A 21,644-nucleotide genomic window follows, 5' to 3' on the forward strand; every position below is an offset into this window, starting at 1 on the left:
GGGCCAGGTCCTTTTCGGTCCTGGCCCTGACCTGGTGGAATGAGCTACCGGAGTAGCTGCGGGCCCTGGGGAAGCTATCGGCTTTCCACAGGGCCTGCAAAATGGAGCTCTTACGCCAGGTCTATGGGTAATACTGGGCGGACAGGTGGATCAGTGCCCCCCCCCAGAAGCGGTGGTAGCGTATTCCATCAGCACCCTCTCCCTTCTTCTCTCTCTCTTTTTCCCTCCCCCTTAAAATGGTATTAGGTGGACTAAATTGGGATGAGGTTTTCCATCGGGTCCTCTTGTCACTTGCTGTTTTTTATGTAGAGATGGTTTTATTGTCTATGGGGTTTTAATGAATTGTAACCCGCCGTGTGCCCTTGGGGAGCAGTGGGAAATAAATACATAAATAGTGTAATGCGAGGGCAATATATAACTATAATAAATAAAATAATGTTTACACCATCATTTCTTTCCCCACAAAGTTATTTTAAAGTTTCCTAAAGCAAAGGTGCTGAGAATATGACCTTGAGGAACAACAAAACAGTTCTAGAAAGGAACTAGAGTTGTGACTACTGAGATAAAAGGGTAGGGCCTGCAATCACTGACAACGGACTCAAGTTTGAAGCTCATTGATTTTGTTATTGCAGATGTGCATGAGGGGATGAGGTACAGATTTCCTGAGTCAGTTAATACAGTGGTCCCCAACCTTTTTGAGGCTGGGGACCGGCAGGGCAACTGCCCGCCTGCGCATGCTGGGAACTTCTGTCTTAGAATAAACATATTCATTTTCAGAAAGAGAAGAAATATCAATTATCATGAGTCACATTATAGTTCTTAAATAATGTAATCAATTACAAACACTGTGTAAAGTCAGCAACTGGCTAACAAATGACAGTAAACTCACAATCCAAGGAGTGCTTTAAAAACCCTAACCCCCACTACTATTTCTCTTGTGAGTTTTAGAGGGCTATGAATACTTAATTGGCATTTTCATACCGGAAAATGGCTTTGTTATTGTCTGCATACAAATATGCACCCCTGTAAACATCCCCAAGAAAATGATTAGCATGAGAATGTATATTCTCACATGCATAGGAAGGCACTCTTCGCATCATTTTGAGTTATTTTTCCACAGCTCAGTCCAAGTACACAGAACTTCATACTGGCCATTAAATTCTACAGAGGGAGACAAGACAGAGATTTTACCTTTCCGCTTTGAAAAGAACCCTACAGGTTTGTAGCAACTGTTTCTAGAAGTGATTGGCCCATGAAATCACTAAGAAACAATTTGTACTTTAAAATTTCCTTTTAAAAAGTACTAATGGATGCTCATGCAGCACTTAAAAGTAGGGATGGCATGAACTGAACCACAAAGAAAAATTCATGAAAATGTTTGCCCTGTTTGTGGTACAGGAGCCAAAGACTGTGACGGGTCTGCCGTCATGGACTTCCACAAACTTTTAAGGCATTCATGTGGTTCATGCCAGTTCCTGGCCAAAGCAGAAAGCCGCAAAAGCAGCTGAATAGCTGGGATTCATAGAATAGAATCATAGAATCATAGAGTTGGAAGGGACCATACAGGACATCTAGTCCAACCCCCTGCTCAACGCAGGATCAGCCCAAAGCATCCAAGAGAAGTGTGTATCCAACCGTTGCTTGAAGACTGCCAGCATTCCTCACTGCTCAGCTGTTTTGTTGGAACTCTGTGGCTCACTGCCCAAGAAAACCCTTTTAAAATACTAAGCCCCACAAAGCAAACTGTTCCTGTGTTGAGCTATATAAAGCTGGGGCTTGCTGGCCAATAAAGCCTCTTTAAATAGCTGAGCTCCATGGAGAAAACTGCTCAGCTGTGCATGGCTTAGGTATTTAAAGGGGCTTTCCTGGGTTCAGCTATAGGCCATTTAAACCAAACAGTTGAGCAGTATTCTACTGCTCAGCTGTCAGGGGTTGTCAACCTGTGGTCTTCCAGATGTCCATGGACATCTGGAGGACCACAGGTTGACTATCCCTGGTTTAAATGGCTCAGAGGTGGTCAAACAATTCCTTTCTGCTCTCTGGTTTTCCATGGGGAGTAGAAATCAGGGGTCATGACCCATACGAACCAGTTCAGTTCACAAACTGACCTTCCAGTTTGTATAGGTTTGTGGTTCAGCCATGATCCCAACTGCCAAAATGTAGTTTGTGCCCGTCGCTACTCAAAAGTTCTATTAAAAACATCCCATCTGATGCATAGGTATGTATGGAGGCAACTCTAGCTAAGCCAGTATATAGTGCTCCGCCATATATGTCATTTCAGTTGCAAGGCCAGAAGGAGGGACAGGCTTGTCTCATGACTAAAGAACACAGAGAAGTTGTTACGTTAAGCTTTCTTCACTATTATGTAGGTAGTTGTGAGGACATATGTGTTCCATTGTATTTGCAATGCTGGTTTTTACAGTGGACTAAAATATAGTTTTGGCTGAAAAAAGAAAGGTTGATCTATTGTCACAGGATTTCCATTTTCATGGTATTAGGTTAGAAATATAGGCTAACTCTATCCTATATTCCTCCAAAGAGACACAAATATATTTGTAGGTATTCTCTGAAAGAGAAACCACAGACAATGGAGGCATAAAGCGCTTGCTGCACAATCTACTATACATTAAGTAGAAATAGTTAATTGCTTCCACAAAGATCAATGTGCACACAACCTTGATTCTTCACCATATCCCAAAATAAGAAATGCACCTCAAATATACAAATTGCACTTGAATATTGCAGTTTTAAGACAACTGTGCTTCAAAGCCAAACAGTGGTTTCTATAGAGTTCTTCTAGCAGTTTCAAGTACTGGGTCCAAAAGCAGCACGCTGCTCTCCCATCAGCTTGCATTTTCATAAAGTACATTCCTGGTTTGTCCATTTCATCAGTCAGGAAGGATCGCGTATTCAAGCTCAGAGCACAGTTTCCCGTACAACTCCAATGAGGCTATGTGGCCGTTCATGCTCTGCCTTTGGAGTCCTCCGCTTTCTCCGCTGAAGTTCTGCTGCAGTGAAAGTACTCACATCCCCACAGCTCTCCAAATGCAGGAGTCCTGGGTGCCTTCTGAAAGGCAAAGTATGTGCTCTTGACACAGATGGACAAGTGGGCGTCATCACCTTCGCAAAGAAAGAAGAGCACTCTTGTGATTTTTTTTATTCACTACGTTTTGTGACCTCTTTCTACATCTGAATAAAATCCCCAATAAAACTCCCGTTAAAATTCCAGACAAAACACACATCCATAAATACAGTCAAGAAAAGATACGGCGGGGGAAAACCAATGCAACCACAATCCATTCCCCCCACTAAGAATCCCAAAGAGGGAGGAGGGAAGAGGGGGGCAGATGAACCCATGGCTGCCATAAATGTTGCATTATCCTGGAAGGGGGGCCATACATGTACTCTAAAGTCACTATATTACCGAAAAGTAAAGCTTGAATTTCGCTTGCCTCTAAAATCATTAATATACGTGCCAAGCCACCACCTCTTGCCACTTGCTGCTAGCTCTGGGAGTTCTTTATGCAGAAAAATACTTAATTCTAAAATGAAACTTCACAAGCTTTCCTCAATGTACTGTTCCCCACAATGAAAGAGAACAGGTCACCAAGTCTATGCTAAAGGTCATGTTTCTGTGTCTTATGAACTTGCACGCTGTAAGCCAAAGATGCCAGGTAAACGGAGGAAACATTTAGGAATGCAGCTCCAGCAACAAATTACCTGTTCAAGGAAGTTGGCACTGGTGATGGCTTCCTCCATGTGCTCTTCATCTGACTTGAGAACTGATTTTATGTCTTCCACTAGTTCATGTATATCAGGAGTCATGCTGCAGGAAGACTGTTCAAGGAACTTAGCCACAAGCAGCTTAGTGTCTATGTAAGATTTGTAGTCTATTAAAGATTGAGGCCTTGAGCGCAAAGCCTTTGCTCTCAGACTTTTGCGTAAAACAACAGTAGCCAAATCTGGCTTTAATTCTGTTTGTGTGGCAGCTTCACAGCTTAACACTGGACCTATAAACAAAAAAATCCTCTTGGGTACATTTGGGTAATTTAATGAGAAAATATCAGTAATACAGTAGAAGAAACAAATCAAATGCTAGTAGAATGACATTGCTGCTAAGGTGAAATGTGCATAATTTCTGAACTAAGCAATTCAGTAATGATTCTCAGAAGTCATACCAAAGGACTAAACAAGGAGAAAAAGACATTGCTATTACTGAGGTCCATTCCACACAGAGTTAATGTTGCTGAAGCGTTACCATTGTGTAACGCTATTTATTCTTCATTATTTACAACGTCGTACACAATTTGCAACACTCCTGCAACACTCCCGCAAAAATCGCTTCGTTGTAGCGATTTTCGGGGAATCCACAAAAGTAGATTCCCCCTAAAAAAAACCCTAGACTCTTGAGAACAACCTGCAACACATCCGAAAAAGACATGTGCATTCTCGATACAGTAGCAGGCATGTCCCTCTCTAAAAACAGTTTGGTGTAGTGGTTAGGAGTGCGGCCTTCTAAACTGGCAATCTGGGTTTGACTCTGCGCTCTTAGCCAGCTGGGTGACCTTGAGCTCACCACGGCACTGATAAAACTGTTCTGACCAGGCAGTGATATCAGCGCTCTCTCAGCCTCACCCACCCCACAGGGTGTCTGTTGTGGGGAGAGGAATGGGAACTGTAAGCCATTTTGAGCCTCCTTTGGGTAGGGAAAAGCAGCATATAAGAACCAACCAACAACAACTCCTCCTCCTCCTCCTCCTCCTTCTTTATGCGTTGCTACTGGTGTTTTCGTGTTTTTAAAAAACAGTTTTTAAAGGGAAACTCGAACAGAACGGTTTTGGCTGCTCTCTTTGATTGACGGCCAGGGGAGGGAGGAAGTGTGGAAAAATATCGCCTCCTTTGTTTCAATTTTGGCAAGACCGGAAACTTGTGCGTTACGAGAGCAGTACTAGTGGAAGAGCCTTTTTTCCGATTGAACCGGCTGTGTGCATTACCAAGACCTACCACTTTTGCTTGCAGCGCTTTTCAATAGCGCTCAGACTTAGCGAAACTGCCCGTTGTGCGGAATTGCCCTCAGTCAGCACTGGGATAGGAGAACTGCACCATCAGTTGCAGGACTATAAGTAAGATGTTTGTCTGGTCAAGCTAAAATGAAACAATTTCCTCTTGTTATAGAAACAGATTTAAAAAGGAGAGGGGAGTAAGCATCAAAGATCTATATGTATACAAGATCTCGGTTACTATGCAAGAGCAACTATTTTTCAAAGGCCACAAAAAAGGAATGGTGAGCTTGCTTTTTTTTTTTAAGCAATTCCACAGTGTATGAAAACATTACAAAGGCAGTCAGCCCTTAAGGTAAAGTGACCTTAAAAGTGACCTGCTTGGGCCAGCCCTAAGGCCCGCCTCCCTCACAGTATGCCTATTATGGGGAGAGAAAGGGAAAGCAATTTTAAACTGCCAAGAGACACCTGAGGCTGCTGGGTGCCTCTGGGCCATTCCCAAGCCTAACAAAGCTCTCAGCACCACTTCCCTGACAGGATGACTGTTATGGGGAGAGGAAGGGGAGGTGATTTTACACTGCTTAGAGAAAACTGAGGCCTGCTGAGTGACTGTGGGCCGTTCTCAGTTCTCACAGAGCTCTCAGCCCCACTTCCCTGACATGGTGACTGTTATGGGGAGAGGAAGGGAAGGTGATTTTAAACAGCTTAGAGACACCTGAGCCTACTGGGTACCTGTGGGCTATTCCCAGGTCTAACAAAGAACATAGGAAACAGCTGTGAACATTTCACATGATCTTAGAAACCAGAGATTGACTACTGCCTACCAAACGCCAAAAGTGGAAACATAAACAAGGGAAGAAATCCAGGGGCACCTACAGCAGTATATTGGCTGAGAGGACAACCTGCTCCACCAATCACCAGTTAAAGGATAAGAAGAAGAAAAAAGATACAGACATATTGTTTACGTCAGGCAACTTGCCCTTCCAAGATACTCAATCTCACAAAAAACACAACTGAACACTCTTCAGATAAAATATGCCTGCTTAATTTTGTGGCCTCATTCAAAAAAGAAGTCTATCAAAATTTCTGAAAAATTCACTTACTTCTGGATGGAAAGCCACGCAACACGGGATCACTTTTTGATCGTTTTCTAAGAGGCCTGATGGGTCTCTTGCAGGTTTCTACAGATGTTGAACTCAAATTTGGATGTAAGGTGGTACTGTCTCTAGAACAGACATCTTCATCTATTCAAAAATAAAAAAGACATAGAAAAGAAAACTGTAAGCCTGTATGTAATCCATATGAAAAAGATCTGGAGGTATTTTAATAATTTGATCAGATTTCTACTGATACATCAGCTTCCAAACTGATTTTTAATTCTTCCTATTCAAAAGGCAACTCTAAATTGTGCTTTGGAAACATTAGCATTTAGTCCCAATTAACAGTGTATATATTTTCTAGAAATGTGAGCTAAATACAATTACTTGCTTATATGTAACAGTCTGAACTTGTAAATACAAGTTACTAATATCTTCAGCTTTCCTGGAAAAGGATAATAAGAGAGTGGTGTATGGGGGGGGGGGCATTTCTATGGGAGAGAATAAAAAAGTTTTGTCTAGGAGTTGAGAGCTCCTTGGCTGACATAAAGAACATGGTGCATTTTGCTCCCATGAGAAAGCTAGGTTTCATAGACTCTGCCAGATTTAGCATCATCCAGTGACTCCACAGTTAGAAGATCAATAGCATTACCTGGTACTGCCAAATAGAAAGAAACTCAGCACTCCTTTGTGCCAAATATATCCTCTCTGCCACCCAACTTTCTAAATACATTGGGATTCTAGTGACAGAATGCTATTATAAATTAGTCTCAATCTATGTCAGTTTATTCATGTCCATATAACAAATACAGATCCATAATCATTTCACCAAGGTTTTCCTTGCTAGGCTACATTATTTCCATGCAGCAGATACAATATCTTTTAATCTATATATGATTTATTCAGAAACATGGTCCAGCAACCTGCAGAAATATTGCACAGACAAGATTCTAGGTTCTTTCCCCCTTCTTTGTCTGACTACATTGAAAGAACTGTTCTGGTAACTGCTGCAGTACAATAAATAGAAAAAGGTATTGGGCCTTTTTCAAGCAAAAAATAAAAAGAAGAAGAAGCATTTTCTTACTATAGTTTTATGGCATAGCTTATTGCTCTGATTAAAAGCAATGTTTGAATCCTGTGGCACTTTTAAGACCAGCAAAGTGCCACTGGATTCAAACGTTGTTCTGCTGCTTCAGAGCAACACAGCTACCCACGGACTCTACTATTGGGATAAAGTATCTTAAGTAGGTTTCTATAAAGGAGTATCGTTTCTTTCCCAATTTGATTTCAGAGTACTTAACAAATGGTACTTTGTGACTGTCTGGACACAACAATGCTGAAAGTTGTGATTTGAAGAGCAGAGAACCATATAAAGAACCAGTGTTTGCCTATCAGTTTGACTGATAGTTTTTTAACTATTAAAATCTCAATTAAAATCTCAAAAATTAACAATTAAAATCTCAGCCACCCAAAAGCATACTGAAAGGTAAATATACTGAAGGTACATATCCAACTCTCCATTTGTAGAAAGAATGAGTATTAATTACCACCACTTACTGGGTGGCTAACATGCTGCGAATCATTTTGCACATTAAAAACACTGCAGAAACACTCAGGGTCCAATCCTACTGGAGTTGGCTCTTTTAAGTACCATTCATTTCAACTGAAGAAGCAGAAACATATGCTTAAATTGCTTTCATTAGAATCAAATGGGTTGAAAAGTACCTAATTTAACCTTGATTAGCATTGCCACTGCATACTTCTTCCCTCATTGAAGGGATGGATTTTTACTCTTTCATTACTTGAAAACAGCTTGAATGTATGTGCATGTGTGTGTTTTAAAGGTAATTAATTAAGGTTGCTTCCAAATTATAACAATGTTTAATGTAGCTCTTGTTGCTGCTGCAAATGCAGAGGTATTCACAGTGGTAACAGACACCAACCCAGCAGTTTCCCTGCACCAAGGAATAGAGAGGGGAAGCAGTGAGACAGCTGTGCTGGTGAAAAGTATAATCAAGTCACAGCTGACTTCAAGACCCCCTAGGGTTTTCAAGGCAAGAGACAAACAGAGGTGGTTTATCTTGACTGCTTCTGCTTAACACCCCTAGACTTCCATGTTGGTCTCCCATCCAAGTAGTAACCAGGGAAAACCCAATATAGCTTCTGAGATCTGACAAGATCAGACTAGCCTGGGCCATCCAGGTCCAGGCAAGACAGTTATAGGTATAGTAGTTGTTTGTCAACATCTTGATCCATTGTTGTTCCTCTATATATTTCTGAAACAGCCTAGGGGGTGGGATGTGTCCGGTTGCCCAAGTTGGAATAGGGCCAATCAGGGTGGAGCCAGCTTTGCCCTGATTGGCCCTGCCCCTGTGGCTCCTGCCCTCCGGCCCTGGACTCTAGCCTCTTTGCTCTCAGACACCTCAGTGCCTGGAGCCAGCAGCAGGTAAGAGAGCCCTGGGCAAAGGGTCATGGTGGAGGGCTTGCTAACGAGGGCCTCCTGGCCTGCTAGGCTGGCCTTGCTAACGAGGGCCTCTTGGCCTGCTAGGCAGGGTCTGCTCACAAGGGCTTTCTGGCCTGCTGCCAGCCTGCTAAGGAGCTCTGTCTTGGCCCTGCTAATGAGCTGCCCAGCCCCTGCCCACCCCACTTGATTTGGCTGCGAGCTGCGGCCCAAAGCCACTTTAAGCTACCTGGCCAGGGGAGGGGACCCTTTCAGGGCCTGTTCTTAGGAACGGGCTTTGAAGCTAGTTATGCTATAAGACTATAATGATCTATTTCAAGATCATCATGGGAGCTTTATGGATGAGTGGGGATTTCAACCCAAGTCTCCATTATTTAGGTCTGATCCTCTAAGCACTCTATTGTATTCGGCTTAAATTATATGGTTGCTAAATTGCAATCAAATATTCCAATGAAAGCAGGTGTCAAAGACAGAACAAATCTACGAAAGAAAAAATGATGCTGCACTGTTTAAATCATAGTATAAATTACAACCAAACCAGCTTAGTGTTTATAGAAACCACTGTTATGGGGGTGAGTATAAAGAGACACTTTAAACTGCCATGGTTGGGAGGATGATTAATTAACATGCTTCTGTGCAGTTCATTACTACAACTAACCCTAACCGTTTCAAAATCAGGTGGGATCTTTTCCAAAAATTTTAAAATTATTAAATCTTACCTTGGGGTAATTGTGTATCATTTTCTTCCACCAGACCACAAACGGGTTCTGTAACTTGAAATGTGCCTTCCTAAACACAAAATTAACAATGTTCAAACAAATATTAACAGGACAATAAGAGATTTTCTGCCAACTGGTAGAGGAACTACCTTCAACTAGGCAAAAGGCCCAAATTCTATTATCGGGATCCCTCTCTTCATTACTTCTGTATAGGAAAATGGAAGACTACCTCAATCCTACAAAAATATGTAAAGGTTTGCAAAGAGTAGCAAAACATTCACATCAGTTTAAAAAGTTCAGGTGGCTATCAAAAATGAGGACTTTATTTACCAACACCAAATGTCAAATCTTGGGGCTTTAAAAAACTGCACACTCAAGACATGCATAATCTGAAGTAAGTAAATCCTTTTAGTCCCTCTGAACTTATGACAACTTATCCCGGTCCATAGTGATAGCATGTTGAACATCTGGAACCCAGTAGGTGGGTAGTACCTGCTCGTGACTGATCCGGCTCACCACAGCTTCATAAGGTGGTGGAGGGTCAAGGGGGCAGAAAATTTCCACTCCTTTAATTCTGGCTCTATAAATATGTGGTATTGGAATGATATCTGAACCCAGGGTCCTAGGAGAAAGACTTGTGTCAGTTATGAAGATCACTTTTTGTGCAGAAGATACAAAGAATTCAGTGATGCTTCCACAAATTAACAAAGAGTGATTTACAGACTGCAGAACACAGAGTTTAAAAATTACCATGACGAAGGGGCAGTTCAAAATCTCCTGCATGCAATTAAAGAACAGGTGGCTCTCAGCCAAATGAACATTGAAAATTAGGTCTGCAAGACTAGACAATAGTATTAGGTTCAGAGAAAAAAATTGTAAGCATCTGGCAACAGTTGCCTGGAAGAAATCTAATGTCTGAGGTTATCCTTTTCCATATAGCTTTATGCCACTAATATTATATCCCACTTTTCAGTTTGTTCATGGGTTGCAGGTACCTAAAACAGTCATGTTGCCTAGCTAACTCTAGAGTGTATAGTGGCAAAATCCAGCGCGGGTCATGAAATATTCATTAGATCTGTCTCTGATGTGCTGATTATCTGTGAATGCATTCTAGGTTTTCTTCAGTGAAATTGCAAATTGTTATGGGCCCACTGTGTCTCATAAATGTCAGTTTTGATTGTGTGCAATTATCCTAGCATTTCACATTTCCCACTATATCAAATGTTCTCTGCCCTCATTACCACTGAACATAACAAACACTATGGTAAATGATGGTCAAAATCAGGGTTTTAAAAATGAGGTACTATGGATACTCTGTTTAATATCTTTTAAGCTTAATTCAAGGATTTTCAAGTGAATATTTAATGGTTTACATACATATTCAACCTGTGGGAATCTGGAAGCCAGCATCTTATCAAAAAAGTGTTAAATCATAGATTAACACCTCCTTCCTTGTGAAATAATTCCAATGTTAAAGATTAAGGAGATACTGTGAGTAAATTATGTAGTCCAAAGAGAGCACTAGTATGTTCTGAGGCTAGAGCTCTTCAGTGTCTTAGTATAGAGTCCATGAAGAAAAGCAAATTGTTTTATATTCTTCACCTATCGTCTATATTTAAATAAGATGAATAAAGAGATTGAATTCCCTTGTCTTCACCTTCCTGTGATGCACAACAAATGAGCTGTTATAACCTCTGAACCATAAAAGCCCTCCTGGCAACTTTCTCCCTTTGCACACTCCTCTCCAATAAGGAACATATTGTAGGGTGGTGGTCAAAAGAACTTCATTTACAGCTTGAAAGCTATGACAAAATATGGTCCCAAATCCAAACATGACATTACTATTCCACAGCACCATCTACAAGTCTGAAGGCATCCCCACAGTTACTTGGAAGCCTATTCTATGTTCATTTCACACCAAACTGTGGACAGGCTGCAATCTGGTCCAAAATACAGCGAAGGAGGGTAGACATGGAGAAAAAACATAGCAAGTCCAAGATTTCACAGAATCACAGAGTTGGAAGGGGCCATACAGGCCATCTAGTCCAACTCCCTGCTCAACATAGGATCAGCCCAAAGCATCCTAAAGCATCCAAGAAAAGTGTGTATCCAACCTTTGCTTGAAGACTGCCAGTGAGGGGGAGCTCACCACCTCCTTAGGCAGCCTATTCCACTGCTGAACTACTCCGACTGTGAAAAATTTTTCCTGATATCTAGCCTATATCGTTGTACTTGTAGTTTAAACCCATTACTGCGCGTCCTCTCCTCTGCAGCCAACTCCTTTACTCTGCAGCCAATGTCATGGTATTCTGCATCACACCTGGTCATTAAAAGGCTGGTACAATTAAGTAAACATAAAGGGTTGGATCCAAAGTAACGTAAGGAAGGAAAACAGCTGCTAGCATACTTATGCAAATATATATGGGAGAACATGCACTGAATTGTGCTAGGCGGGTCCAGCTGCAGCCCCATGCTTTCACGTGTGCAAGCAGAACATCATGGATTCAGTTTTACTTTTCTCACATAGCACTCCAAAGTAAAGTATAAATCAGCCAGTTCATGAGGGGGAGTCACTGTTGACATACAGAATGGCACCCCTGGATTCAATACAGAACAGAACAGAAATTACTCTCTGGTGGAGTAAGGGGTGAAATAATATTTGCTTACTTATTGTTCTGTAAAGAGAAGCTTTGTATACCAGACTATTTTGTAACAGAAGGCCCAGAAACTTGTTCTTGACTGAATCATAGAATCATAGAATCATAGAATCATAGAATCATAGAGTTGGAAGGGGCCATACAGGCCATCTAGTCCAACCCCCTGCTCAACGCAGGATTAGCCCTAAGCATCCTAAAGCATCCAAGAAAAGTGTGTATCCAACCTTTGCTTGAAGACTTCCAGTGAGGGGGCGCTCACCACCTCCTTAGGCAGCCTATTCCACTGCTGAACGACTCTGACTGAGAAAAACTTTTTCCTGATATCTAGCCTATATCGTTGTACTTGAAGTTTAAACCCATTACTGCGTGTCCTTTCCTCTGCAGCCAGCAGAAACAGCATCCTGCCCTCCTCCAAGTGACAACCTTTCAAATACTTAAAGAGGGCTATCATGTCCCCTCTCAACCTCCTTTTCTCCAGGCTGAACATTCCCAAGTCCCTCAACCTATCTTCATAGGGCTTGGTCCCTTGGCCCCATATCATCTTCGTCGCTCTCCTCTGTACCCTTTCAATTTTATCGATGTCCTTCTTGAAGTGAGGCCTCCAGAACTGCACACAGTACTCCAGGTGTGGTCTGACCAGTGCCGTATACAATGGGACTATGACATCTTGTGATTTTGATGTGATGCCTCTGTTGATACAGCCCAAAATGGCATTTGCCTTTTTTACCGCTGCATCACACTGCCTGCTCATGTTTAGTTTACAATCCACAAGTACCCCAAGGTCACACACAGTGCTACCTAGAAGCGTATCCCCCATCCAGTAGGCATGCTTTTCATTTTTCTGACCCAGATGCAGAACTTTACACTTATCTTTATTAAATTGCATCTTGTTCTCATTTGCCCATTTTTCCATTGTGTTCAGATCTCGTTGAACTCTGTCTCTATCTTCCGGAGTATTTGCCAGTCCTCCCAATTTGGTGTCATCTGCAAACTTGATGAGTAGTCCCTCCACCCCCTCATCTAGATCATTAATAAATATGTTAAAAAGTACCGGGCCGAGCACCGAACCCTGAGGTACCCCGCTACTCACCTCTCTCCAGTCTGATGAAACACCATTGACAACAACTCTTTGAGTGCGGTTCTCTAACCAATTCCCTATCCACCTAACGATCTGAAAATCCAGATTGCAGTCCTTCAACTTATCCATCAGAACATCATGGGGAACCTTGTCAAAAGCTTTACTAAAATCCAAGTAAATGACATCAACCAAATTTCCCCGATCCAGCAAACCTGTTACTTGGTCAAAAAAGGAAACTAGGTTGGTCTGGCAGGACCTGTTGGAGACAAATCCATGCTGACTTCCTTGGATCACCAAATTGTCCTCCAGATGTTTGCAGATCGCTCCCTTTAATATCTGCTCCATTATCTTCCCCACAACAGAGGTCAGACTCACTGGTCTGTAGTTTCCCGGGTCATCCTTCCTCCCTTTTTTGAAGATCGGAATAACGTTTGCTCTTTTCCAGTCCTCCGGGACATCTCCAGTCCTTAAAGAGGTTCCGAAGATGATGGACAAGGGCTGTGCAAGTTCTCTGGAAAGTTCTTTGAGTACTCTCGGGTGCATTTCATCTGGACCAGGGGATTTGAACTCATCCAGTGCAGCTAAATGCCTCTCGACCACCTCTCTATCCATGTTAACCTGCCACCCAGACACTATCCTTTGGCTACAGCCATCTCTAGATGTGCCTAAACACTTTGACCTGTGGGAAAAAACAGATGTAAAATAGGCACTAAGCCTTTCTGCTTTCTCTGCATCTTCCGTTAGAGTTTGTCCATCCACACCCAACAGCGGGCCTATTGCCTCCTTTACTTTACGTTTGCTCCTCACGTAACTGAAAAATCTTTTCTTGTTACAATGGGCTTCCCTGGCCAATCTTAGCTCACTCTCAGCTTTGGCCTTTCTGATGATTGATCTACAGTGCCTAGTAACCTGTAGGTACTCTTCTTTAGAGCTCTGTCCTTCCCTCCATTTCCTGAACATTTTCCTTTTCTTTCTTAGTTCCTCTTGAAGTTCTCTGTTCATCCAAATAGGCTTCTTAGAGCTCCTGCAGTGTTTTCGTATTTCTGGAATAGTCATTGATTGAGCATGCAATAGCTCTTGTTTGAGTAGCGCCCACCCTTCACATGCTCCCTTCCCTTCCAGCATTCTCGTCCATGGTATGACACTCATCATGTCTCTGAGTTTATTAAAGTTTGCCCTACGAAAATCCAACATCCGCGTCTGGCTACAAGCTTCCTTGGCTCCCCATCTCAAAAGGAATTCTATGAGGACATGGTCACTTCCCCCTAGGGTCCCCACCTCCTTCACCTCATCCACCAACTCTTGCCTGTTGGTCAGTATTAAGTCCAGTATGGCTGAACCTCTTGTGGGTTCATCTACCATTTGATAAATGAAATTATCAGCCAGGCAGGTCAGAAACTTGCATGACTGAGGACGCTTCGCAGAGTTTGTTTCCCAGCACACATCTGGGAAATTGAAGTCACCCATGATGACAAGGTCCTGCCGTTTGGATATTTGACAAGGTCCTGCCGTTTGGACTGTATCTGATATGTTCTATTCTCAAGGCTGGATGCAATTGTTTATATTAATAAGAGAACTTTTGTAACCTTTTTCTGGTGACTTAGCATAATGGCAATGGGTGGTCCTGTGGGATGTGCAAGGGGGTGGAGACCCCAGGTTACTGGTTTGACCTGAAAAGCATCATCTTTCCCTGCCTTAAATGGACTATTATAAAGTCTCGTGCAATCCTTTGTTCTGCACACAGATTTGGGAAATCCCCTGTGTCTATATTTCTGCTGCAGTAAAAATATACAAAAGGTTTTTTTCCCCTCCTCAGAGTGATTTATTGGGAACGGGCAAAAAGTACCCAGGGCTATCACTCTCCATATCAAAACAACTGAACACCTGTCTGTTTACCAAGGAAACAATTTTTAGATCTTAGACTGGGTTCATAAGTGAGGCTAAGACTAGTATTTAATGTCCCCACTTCTGCAAATGTTATTCAATGGCCATTTCTGCTTGGAGGGGTAAAACGCAAGTGGCTTCCTGCTGGCAAATGTAGGATGGTAAATCTCGTGTTTGCAACCCTCCTCATGGGGAGTCCCCTCTACCCTGTCAAGGCTTTTTGCCTCCTGATGAGGCTGCAAGGGAAAGCAATATGAACTTCTCCCTCCACTCATTGGCTTGTCAATCACAGCAAGCCACCAGTCACAACACAGCAGTTCACTCCTGGACTAACACTCCCCCCAGTCCAAAAATTCTTTTCTTTCCTTTTTTTAAAGGCACTTCCGCATTGCTATGCAATAATGCCATAACACAGATACACCTTTAATAAAATCAACACTACCCCGTTACTATGGAGAAATGCTAGAAAAATAAAGCATTCCCAGCTCATTTCCCACCTCCAGAAAACAAAAACAGGGCTGTGTTTTGTCTGCCTAATCCCAAGACTATGGACACTTTAAAGAAGATTTTATTTCACCTTGGATAATGTAGGTTTGTGGTCCCGCTGCAACACAGGCCACGTAATTTAAAAAAATTACTCAAAGCAGGAAATTGAGAGGGGAGGGAGGGAACAAGGGTGGGACAAAGCTGCTAAGACTATTGTACATTTCCCCCTCCATACGGTCTTTTCCCTGGCGGTTCACTTGTGGCTCACCGGTGGTTTGCACAATTTAGGGTGGTAAATCAAGTTTTCTGAATTCCCAAAATTGCTATTTAAAAATGGCCACATTGCAACCCAGCTACCGGACAGCCTTGGGAAGTTGATGACATGATGTGGAGGGGGCTATATATGCCGCCAACATGCCAAGGCTGTCCAGGAACATTTTCCTCGTGCAGAAATGGCCAATAATTTCTCACCTATTTCCTCTTGTTGAAAAGTGAGTTTGTCAAGTAATGGCACCTTCATTTGCAGCATATCCTGTAATTAAAGGAGTGCCATACGCACCTATTTCTTACTACATGGGATTTTACTATAACCCGCCCCCCGCTGGTGATTAAAAATAAACCCCAGGAGCCAAGTGAAGATACAAAGCAAGGAAACTGACTTAAAACAACAACATCTCTCATCTAAGTGAGGCTAGAAAAAAGAACAAGCGCCATTTCCCGTTCAGTCTTTCAGTGAATGTTCATTTAATTTTGTTCTTCACTCCTTGATTCTATTTTGATGGTGGAAGTTCCTGTAGCAATGACTCATGGAATATCAGTCAGACTGAGTGTGGGGGCAAGGACAGCCAGCACTTGATTAGACTTTCACTCTAGAAAATCAATTTATTTTCCATTAGATCAGGTTATTTCCACTTTCTCTTTGTGAGTCCATATCTGCTACTGCTTCTCCCTAATACTGTAAGAGACTGTGATCCAATATAATTTATTGCCTCAGATAGAAGGACAAAAGAAAAAGCACTTACAAAAATAAAGTTGGCTGCAGAGCAATCTAGTGATGCACCAAAGTACATCAGGCTACTAGTTTGTTGTTTACTTGTTCTGGGATGTGTTTTAAAAGTAAGCATCTATGCCACATGAATTGTACACAGGATAACAAAGAAGATGTGGGTGGATGCCCCCACAAACATTACCCTGAGGGTCACTTTACATATCACTGTGCAACATGAATCAAGAAACTTCAGGGGAAACTATCCCAGCTCTGAAAGTAATGAATAATTAGGATAAGCTATATATCAACATGAAGATGAGGAGGTATGCTACCAAACATATAATCATAGTGGAAGTCTCTTGGCCAGGTGCATTGCTATAAGTATTCACGTGTCAAAACTTTGGTTGCAGATTGTGAAGTATGATAATGAGCAAAGGAGCAAATGATTCAAGTTTTATTATCCCTTGCATTTATGAAGTCCATCAAGAACTCCACCTTTCTGACATAATGAACTTTTGTTGACAACTATGGTCATATTCAGAGGCCCTGCTTTGGGTGCCCCTGCCATCTGAGATTAAGTGAGGGGCAACCTGAGAGGGGGCAATCTGTCCTTTTCTGTTGCTGTCTCCACCAAAAAGTGAAGATTCATTCATTTAGTTTGGCATTCCCTCAATGATTCTTCCTTCCTAACCAATATTTTATGTTTTTTATGTACTTTAAATCAGTGGTCCCCAACTTGTGGGCCACGGCCCAGTGCCAGGCCGCGAAGGCCATGGCGCCGGGCCGCGGTTCCCTCTCCCCGCCCCCCCCCACAGTAAAAAACATTCCCAGGCCGCAAGCTTGCGGCCCGGGAAGCTTCTTACTGCGGGAGGGGGGAGAGGGAATCAGGGCCGCGGGCACGCATGCGCCATGCACGGGTGCGCATGCGCCATGCGCAGGCGTGGGCGGGGCAGTTGCCCTGTCGGTCCCCAGCCTAAAAAAGGTTGGGGACCACTGCTTTAAATGTTTTATATGAATGTAAACTACTCTAAAAGTTGTTTTAATGAGGCTTGTTTGGGCAGAGCATTATTTTACTGACTTTATCATCCAAAACCGTGTTTTGGCACGTATGGTGAGTTTTTTAGTCAAGCCTTTATACAGAAATATACTTGGCAAGCACAAGTGTTCTACTGCAGATATATATTTAGTAGCACAACTATTCACATTCATTTTGGTATACTGTGTACCACAATTGGCTCATTATTTTATTGCTTCAACAATATTTCCTGTAAACATTCTAATTCATGTGGTAGAACTAGATATGTAAAAGTGGTAGGGGGATAGAGAAAAACAGAAAAATGGGGTGTGGGAGGGGGTGTTCTAAGACCTTAAAACAAATTCCAATTGAAAAATTGGAAATTTGGGAGAAATACTACAAAAAAATGAATGAAATACCTTTAAGGACATGATGGGCATGCTGTAGCCATATATAGCTTTTAAATCCAAGATATACTCTGCACTAGAAGGATACCTTATTTTCATGAGGATAACATGCTTTCATTGCTTCTTGACAGTTATGTGCCTTCTGCTGTCCTTTTGATTTGATGCAGTTGGTTCTTTTAGTCTCTTTCTCAAACTACTGTGATGCATTTACCCGCAGATTGAGTAAAAAGTAGCATCTTGCCCTACCTTTTAGGAGAGAGATCGGAAGGAGGTATGACAGAAACTGCATTCAGGGGAAGATTCTGAACACTTAATTGAGAATATTTTGCTATCTCTAACCAAAAATTAAGGTAAATGTACTACGGTGCATCAGCTTGTAGTTTTCTCTCAAGTGCAGAGTATATTTACAATTTATTTGTACAAAACTAATGGGTATATTTCCATGGTTCAAAATTTTGAGGAATGTTACATCTCTAGGGGACTTTGAACTTGACCACTGTGATATTTCAATTAGATTTTGCCCTAGATTTGTTATTTTGTTTTGTTTGGCATCCCCTCACTACTCTTATGACCCCTCTTCCCTGTTTCTGTGCTTATATTTGTTTATTGGGTGTGCTCCCTGCTGGATCAGCTATTTGGTGGGCTGTGTTCACACACACACACCCAAACTCCAGGCAGAGAAGCCTTTCTGGGGGATCAGTTGTTTGTTGGGCTATGTGGATGTGGATGGTACAAACCCCTCCGCCCAACAAACTTCTGATCCCCAAAGAGGCTTCTCTCCCCAGGATCAGCTCCTGCCTGCCACCTCCCCGCTGGTGTGATTTCTCTGACGTGCCAGGCCAGGGTGGTGTGGTCAAGTACAGGCCAGGATTGGGGGGAGCCGTCTGGCAGGCTGATTCAAACCACCTCCCTGCACCACCCAAACTGATCCCTGAGAAAGACTCCACATGATCGGCTGTTTGGCTGTGTGGGGACACACAGCTTGAACCACCATCACCCCATCATCAGACAAATAGTTGATTCTCAGAGAATCCCCCCCTCTGACTAACACCCCCACCAGGGGGGTGTTTCTCTGACTAACTTCCCCCACCAGGATGGGGGGCTCTTTGGTGGAGTCTAGTGAAACCAGGCAGCCCAGGAGACCCTACTAAACAGCTGATCCTGTATACCAGGCTTTCTCATCAGAGTTCGTAAAATACTGGGGTTTCTTGACAACCCTAGAAGGATTTCCTGAATAAGTAGGAGTTAATTAATTTTTATTTTTTAAAAATTTCATGTTGACCTCCCGCCCAATGGCCAATTATAGGCCTGGAAGGGGTGGTAACTGAGGGGCCCAGGCTGGGTGTGTACACAGCTATGCTTTCCAACCCTATTCTGCACAATTGTGGCACTTATGGGATTTCTTGTAGCCTGAAGAATGTTTCAGTTTTAAAAAGTTGAGAAAGGCTGCTGTAGAAAGCCAGCTCTCTGCAGGATCAGCTGTTTGGCAGGCTGTGTGTGTGCGGGGGGGGGGGAATCTGTGGAGGTCAGTTCAAAGCACCTCCCCTCGCTGCACAGCCGAAAGCACTGGATTTTTTCTTCCCCCCCCTCCAAAGGGACAGAACTTACCATTGTGCTCCCATAAAGCAGAATGGGAGTTCCATTTATTGGTGAATAGGGCTTTCTGCCAGCACTGGAAGGCCCATCTTATTGATGTTTTCAGGGCTATAGAAATCCACGCTCACTCCACTTCCTTGAATAGTGATTAATACACCAGCATGTCTGCTGAGCTGGTGCAAGCTCCAGTGCAGCAGACACGCCCAGCCCCACCACAAAGCTCCAAACCCAGCAGTCAGGTAGAGGATCACTGGATCATTGGAGGGCCATGCCAACAGCTCACATGACCCCCAGTTTGTGAGCCATGATCTGGGCTATTTTCAGCAGGTTCATGTTCTGACTTGTGCCCATCCCTAGTGTTTATCATAGAATCATAGAGTTGGAAGGGGTCATACAGGCCATCCAGTCCAACCCCCTGCTCAACGCAGGATCAGCCCTAAGCATCCTAAAGCATCCAAGAAAAATGTGTATCCAACCTTTGCTTGAAGACTGCCAGTAATTATGTGTTGATATGTTTCATTTAACAAAAATAAATATGTGAAATATAACACACAGCAATACTTATGATTTTTGAGGCATGAGAGGAGCAGAGGAGGTTCACCATTCCCTTCCACTGTCTAGCAACACAACTTCCTTAGTGCTCCATCAAAGTACTAAATGTGGATAACTCTAAAGATCTCAGAATCCTATGATTCAACAATTTGATTTCTAAAATGCACAGACAACTTCAATTAAATGCTGAGCTATATTTACACTATGGGCCTTCAAACAACACAATTACTTAAACTTTGGAACCTTGGAACCTTGATAACTATGTAGGATTATCAGTTAATATGAGGTTGCAAGAATAAATGAGATTATCAGTTATGTTGTTAGAATTAAAGAACCTAAAACAAGTCTTCCATCCTGAACAAAATGTGAAACAAAACAACTAAAATATATAATTCACCACAGAGAAGATATGAAATTCTATTTTAGCAGCAATTACACCATAACCTAGTGAAATATTTATTTTGTTTCTCTTGTTCCGTATTCTTCCTATGGAAGCTTTTATCCAAGCCTTAGCGTTAATACAGTTATCTTAATAAGCAATTACTTAATTAGTATTTTCTGTTCTGTTAAGACAACAAGATTGCAGGTAGCAGCTGAAATGCTCAGCATGTATAAAAGCAAGCATTGTGTTTACCAAGCAGTGAAGCAAACAAGCTAAGAAATGAACGCCTAAGGAAAATAATACGTTTCATGTGGATTACAAAAGTTTAGGAGGGTTCATACTGTTTGTATGCATTCTCATAACGAATCTGGTTCAAGGTTTTGTTTCTTACCTTCAGAGTCCTAAATGGTCTGGTACCTGCATATCCATAAGACCACCTCGTTTGAGAGCTGTACCATAGGATTTTCTTGGGAAAACTTTTACAAGGTAGGTTGCTAGGTCTTTCTTAACCCTCCCCATTTACCCAGGCTTGGGACCGACATGACACTACCCTACACTACCTTCCTGTCAGAAACTAAGGAAGGCCTAGAACAGCTGATCACAAAGGTCAGCGAAGAAGGTATGAAATTTGGCCTTTTCTTAAACACTAAAAACACAAAAATAATGACCACTGCAAAAAACAGACATGTCATAATAACAATCGATGATGAAGAGATCGAATGCGTTCAAGAGTTCATTTTTCTTGGATCACAAATTGATGTGAGTGGCATTTGCAGTATGGAAATAAAACACTGAATGGGTCACTGAGCAACAATGAGTTTGAACCGAACACAGAAATGCAAGATGGATGATAAAAAATATCGAACAAGAGAAGAATTGAGTCATTTGAACTCTGGTGTTGAAGAAGGCTTCTGTGGGTCCAGGAGCAACAAAAGTCACAAACAAAGAAACACTACAGCACATACTTTCTGATATATCTTTGGTAGGCAAAATCACAAAACCTCAGCTCACTTACTTTGGCTGTATCATGCAATCCAGCTCAATGGAGAAAGCAATTATACTAGGATTGGTCAGTGGAAAAAGGAAACCAGGTAAACAAAGAACACGGTGGTTGGACACGATCAAGATACACACTGTCCAGAACACTGCACGGCTGAGGGAGAATCGTGATAACAGCTGTGCCATGGGATCACAACTGAATTACTAACAACAACTCTGGAGATAAAGTATAACTCCAGGAGAACTCCAGGCCCAGGTTGGTACCTCTGTGAGGTAGGTGAGCTAAGAGTGCTCTAAGAGAACTGCTCTGCAAGACCAGATCT

General features: G+C 42.4%; 1 protein-coding gene across 1 annotated transcript in view; it reads right to left on the reverse strand.

The window, feature by feature from the left end:
* Positions 1 to 400: 400 nt before the first annotated feature.
* The window catches only part of ENTREP1 (endosomal transmembrane epsin interactor 1), a 38,583-nt gene continuing 17,339 nt past the window's right edge, over positions 401 to 21,644 (reverse strand). The window contains exons 7-11 of the mRNA XM_077344845.1: positions 9,770 to 9,899; positions 9,278 to 9,347; positions 6,104 to 6,244; positions 3,721 to 4,010; positions 401 to 3,120 (exon numbers count right to left, since the gene is read on the reverse strand). Coding sequence (XP_077200960.1) covers positions 2,917 to 3,120; positions 3,721 to 4,010; positions 6,104 to 6,244; positions 9,278 to 9,347; positions 9,770 to 9,899 — 835 coding nt within the window. The 3' untranslated portion in view covers positions 401 to 2,916. The remainder of the gene's footprint in view (positions 3,121 to 3,720; positions 4,011 to 6,103; positions 6,245 to 9,277; positions 9,348 to 9,769; positions 9,900 to 21,644) is intronic.

The sequence above is a fragment of the Paroedura picta genome, chromosome 7, assembly GCF_049243985.1.
Source record: "Paroedura picta isolate Pp20150507F chromosome 7, Ppicta_v3.0, whole genome shotgun sequence".
NCBI classification, from domain to species: domain Eukaryota; kingdom Metazoa; phylum Chordata; class Lepidosauria; order Squamata; family Gekkonidae; genus Paroedura; species Paroedura picta.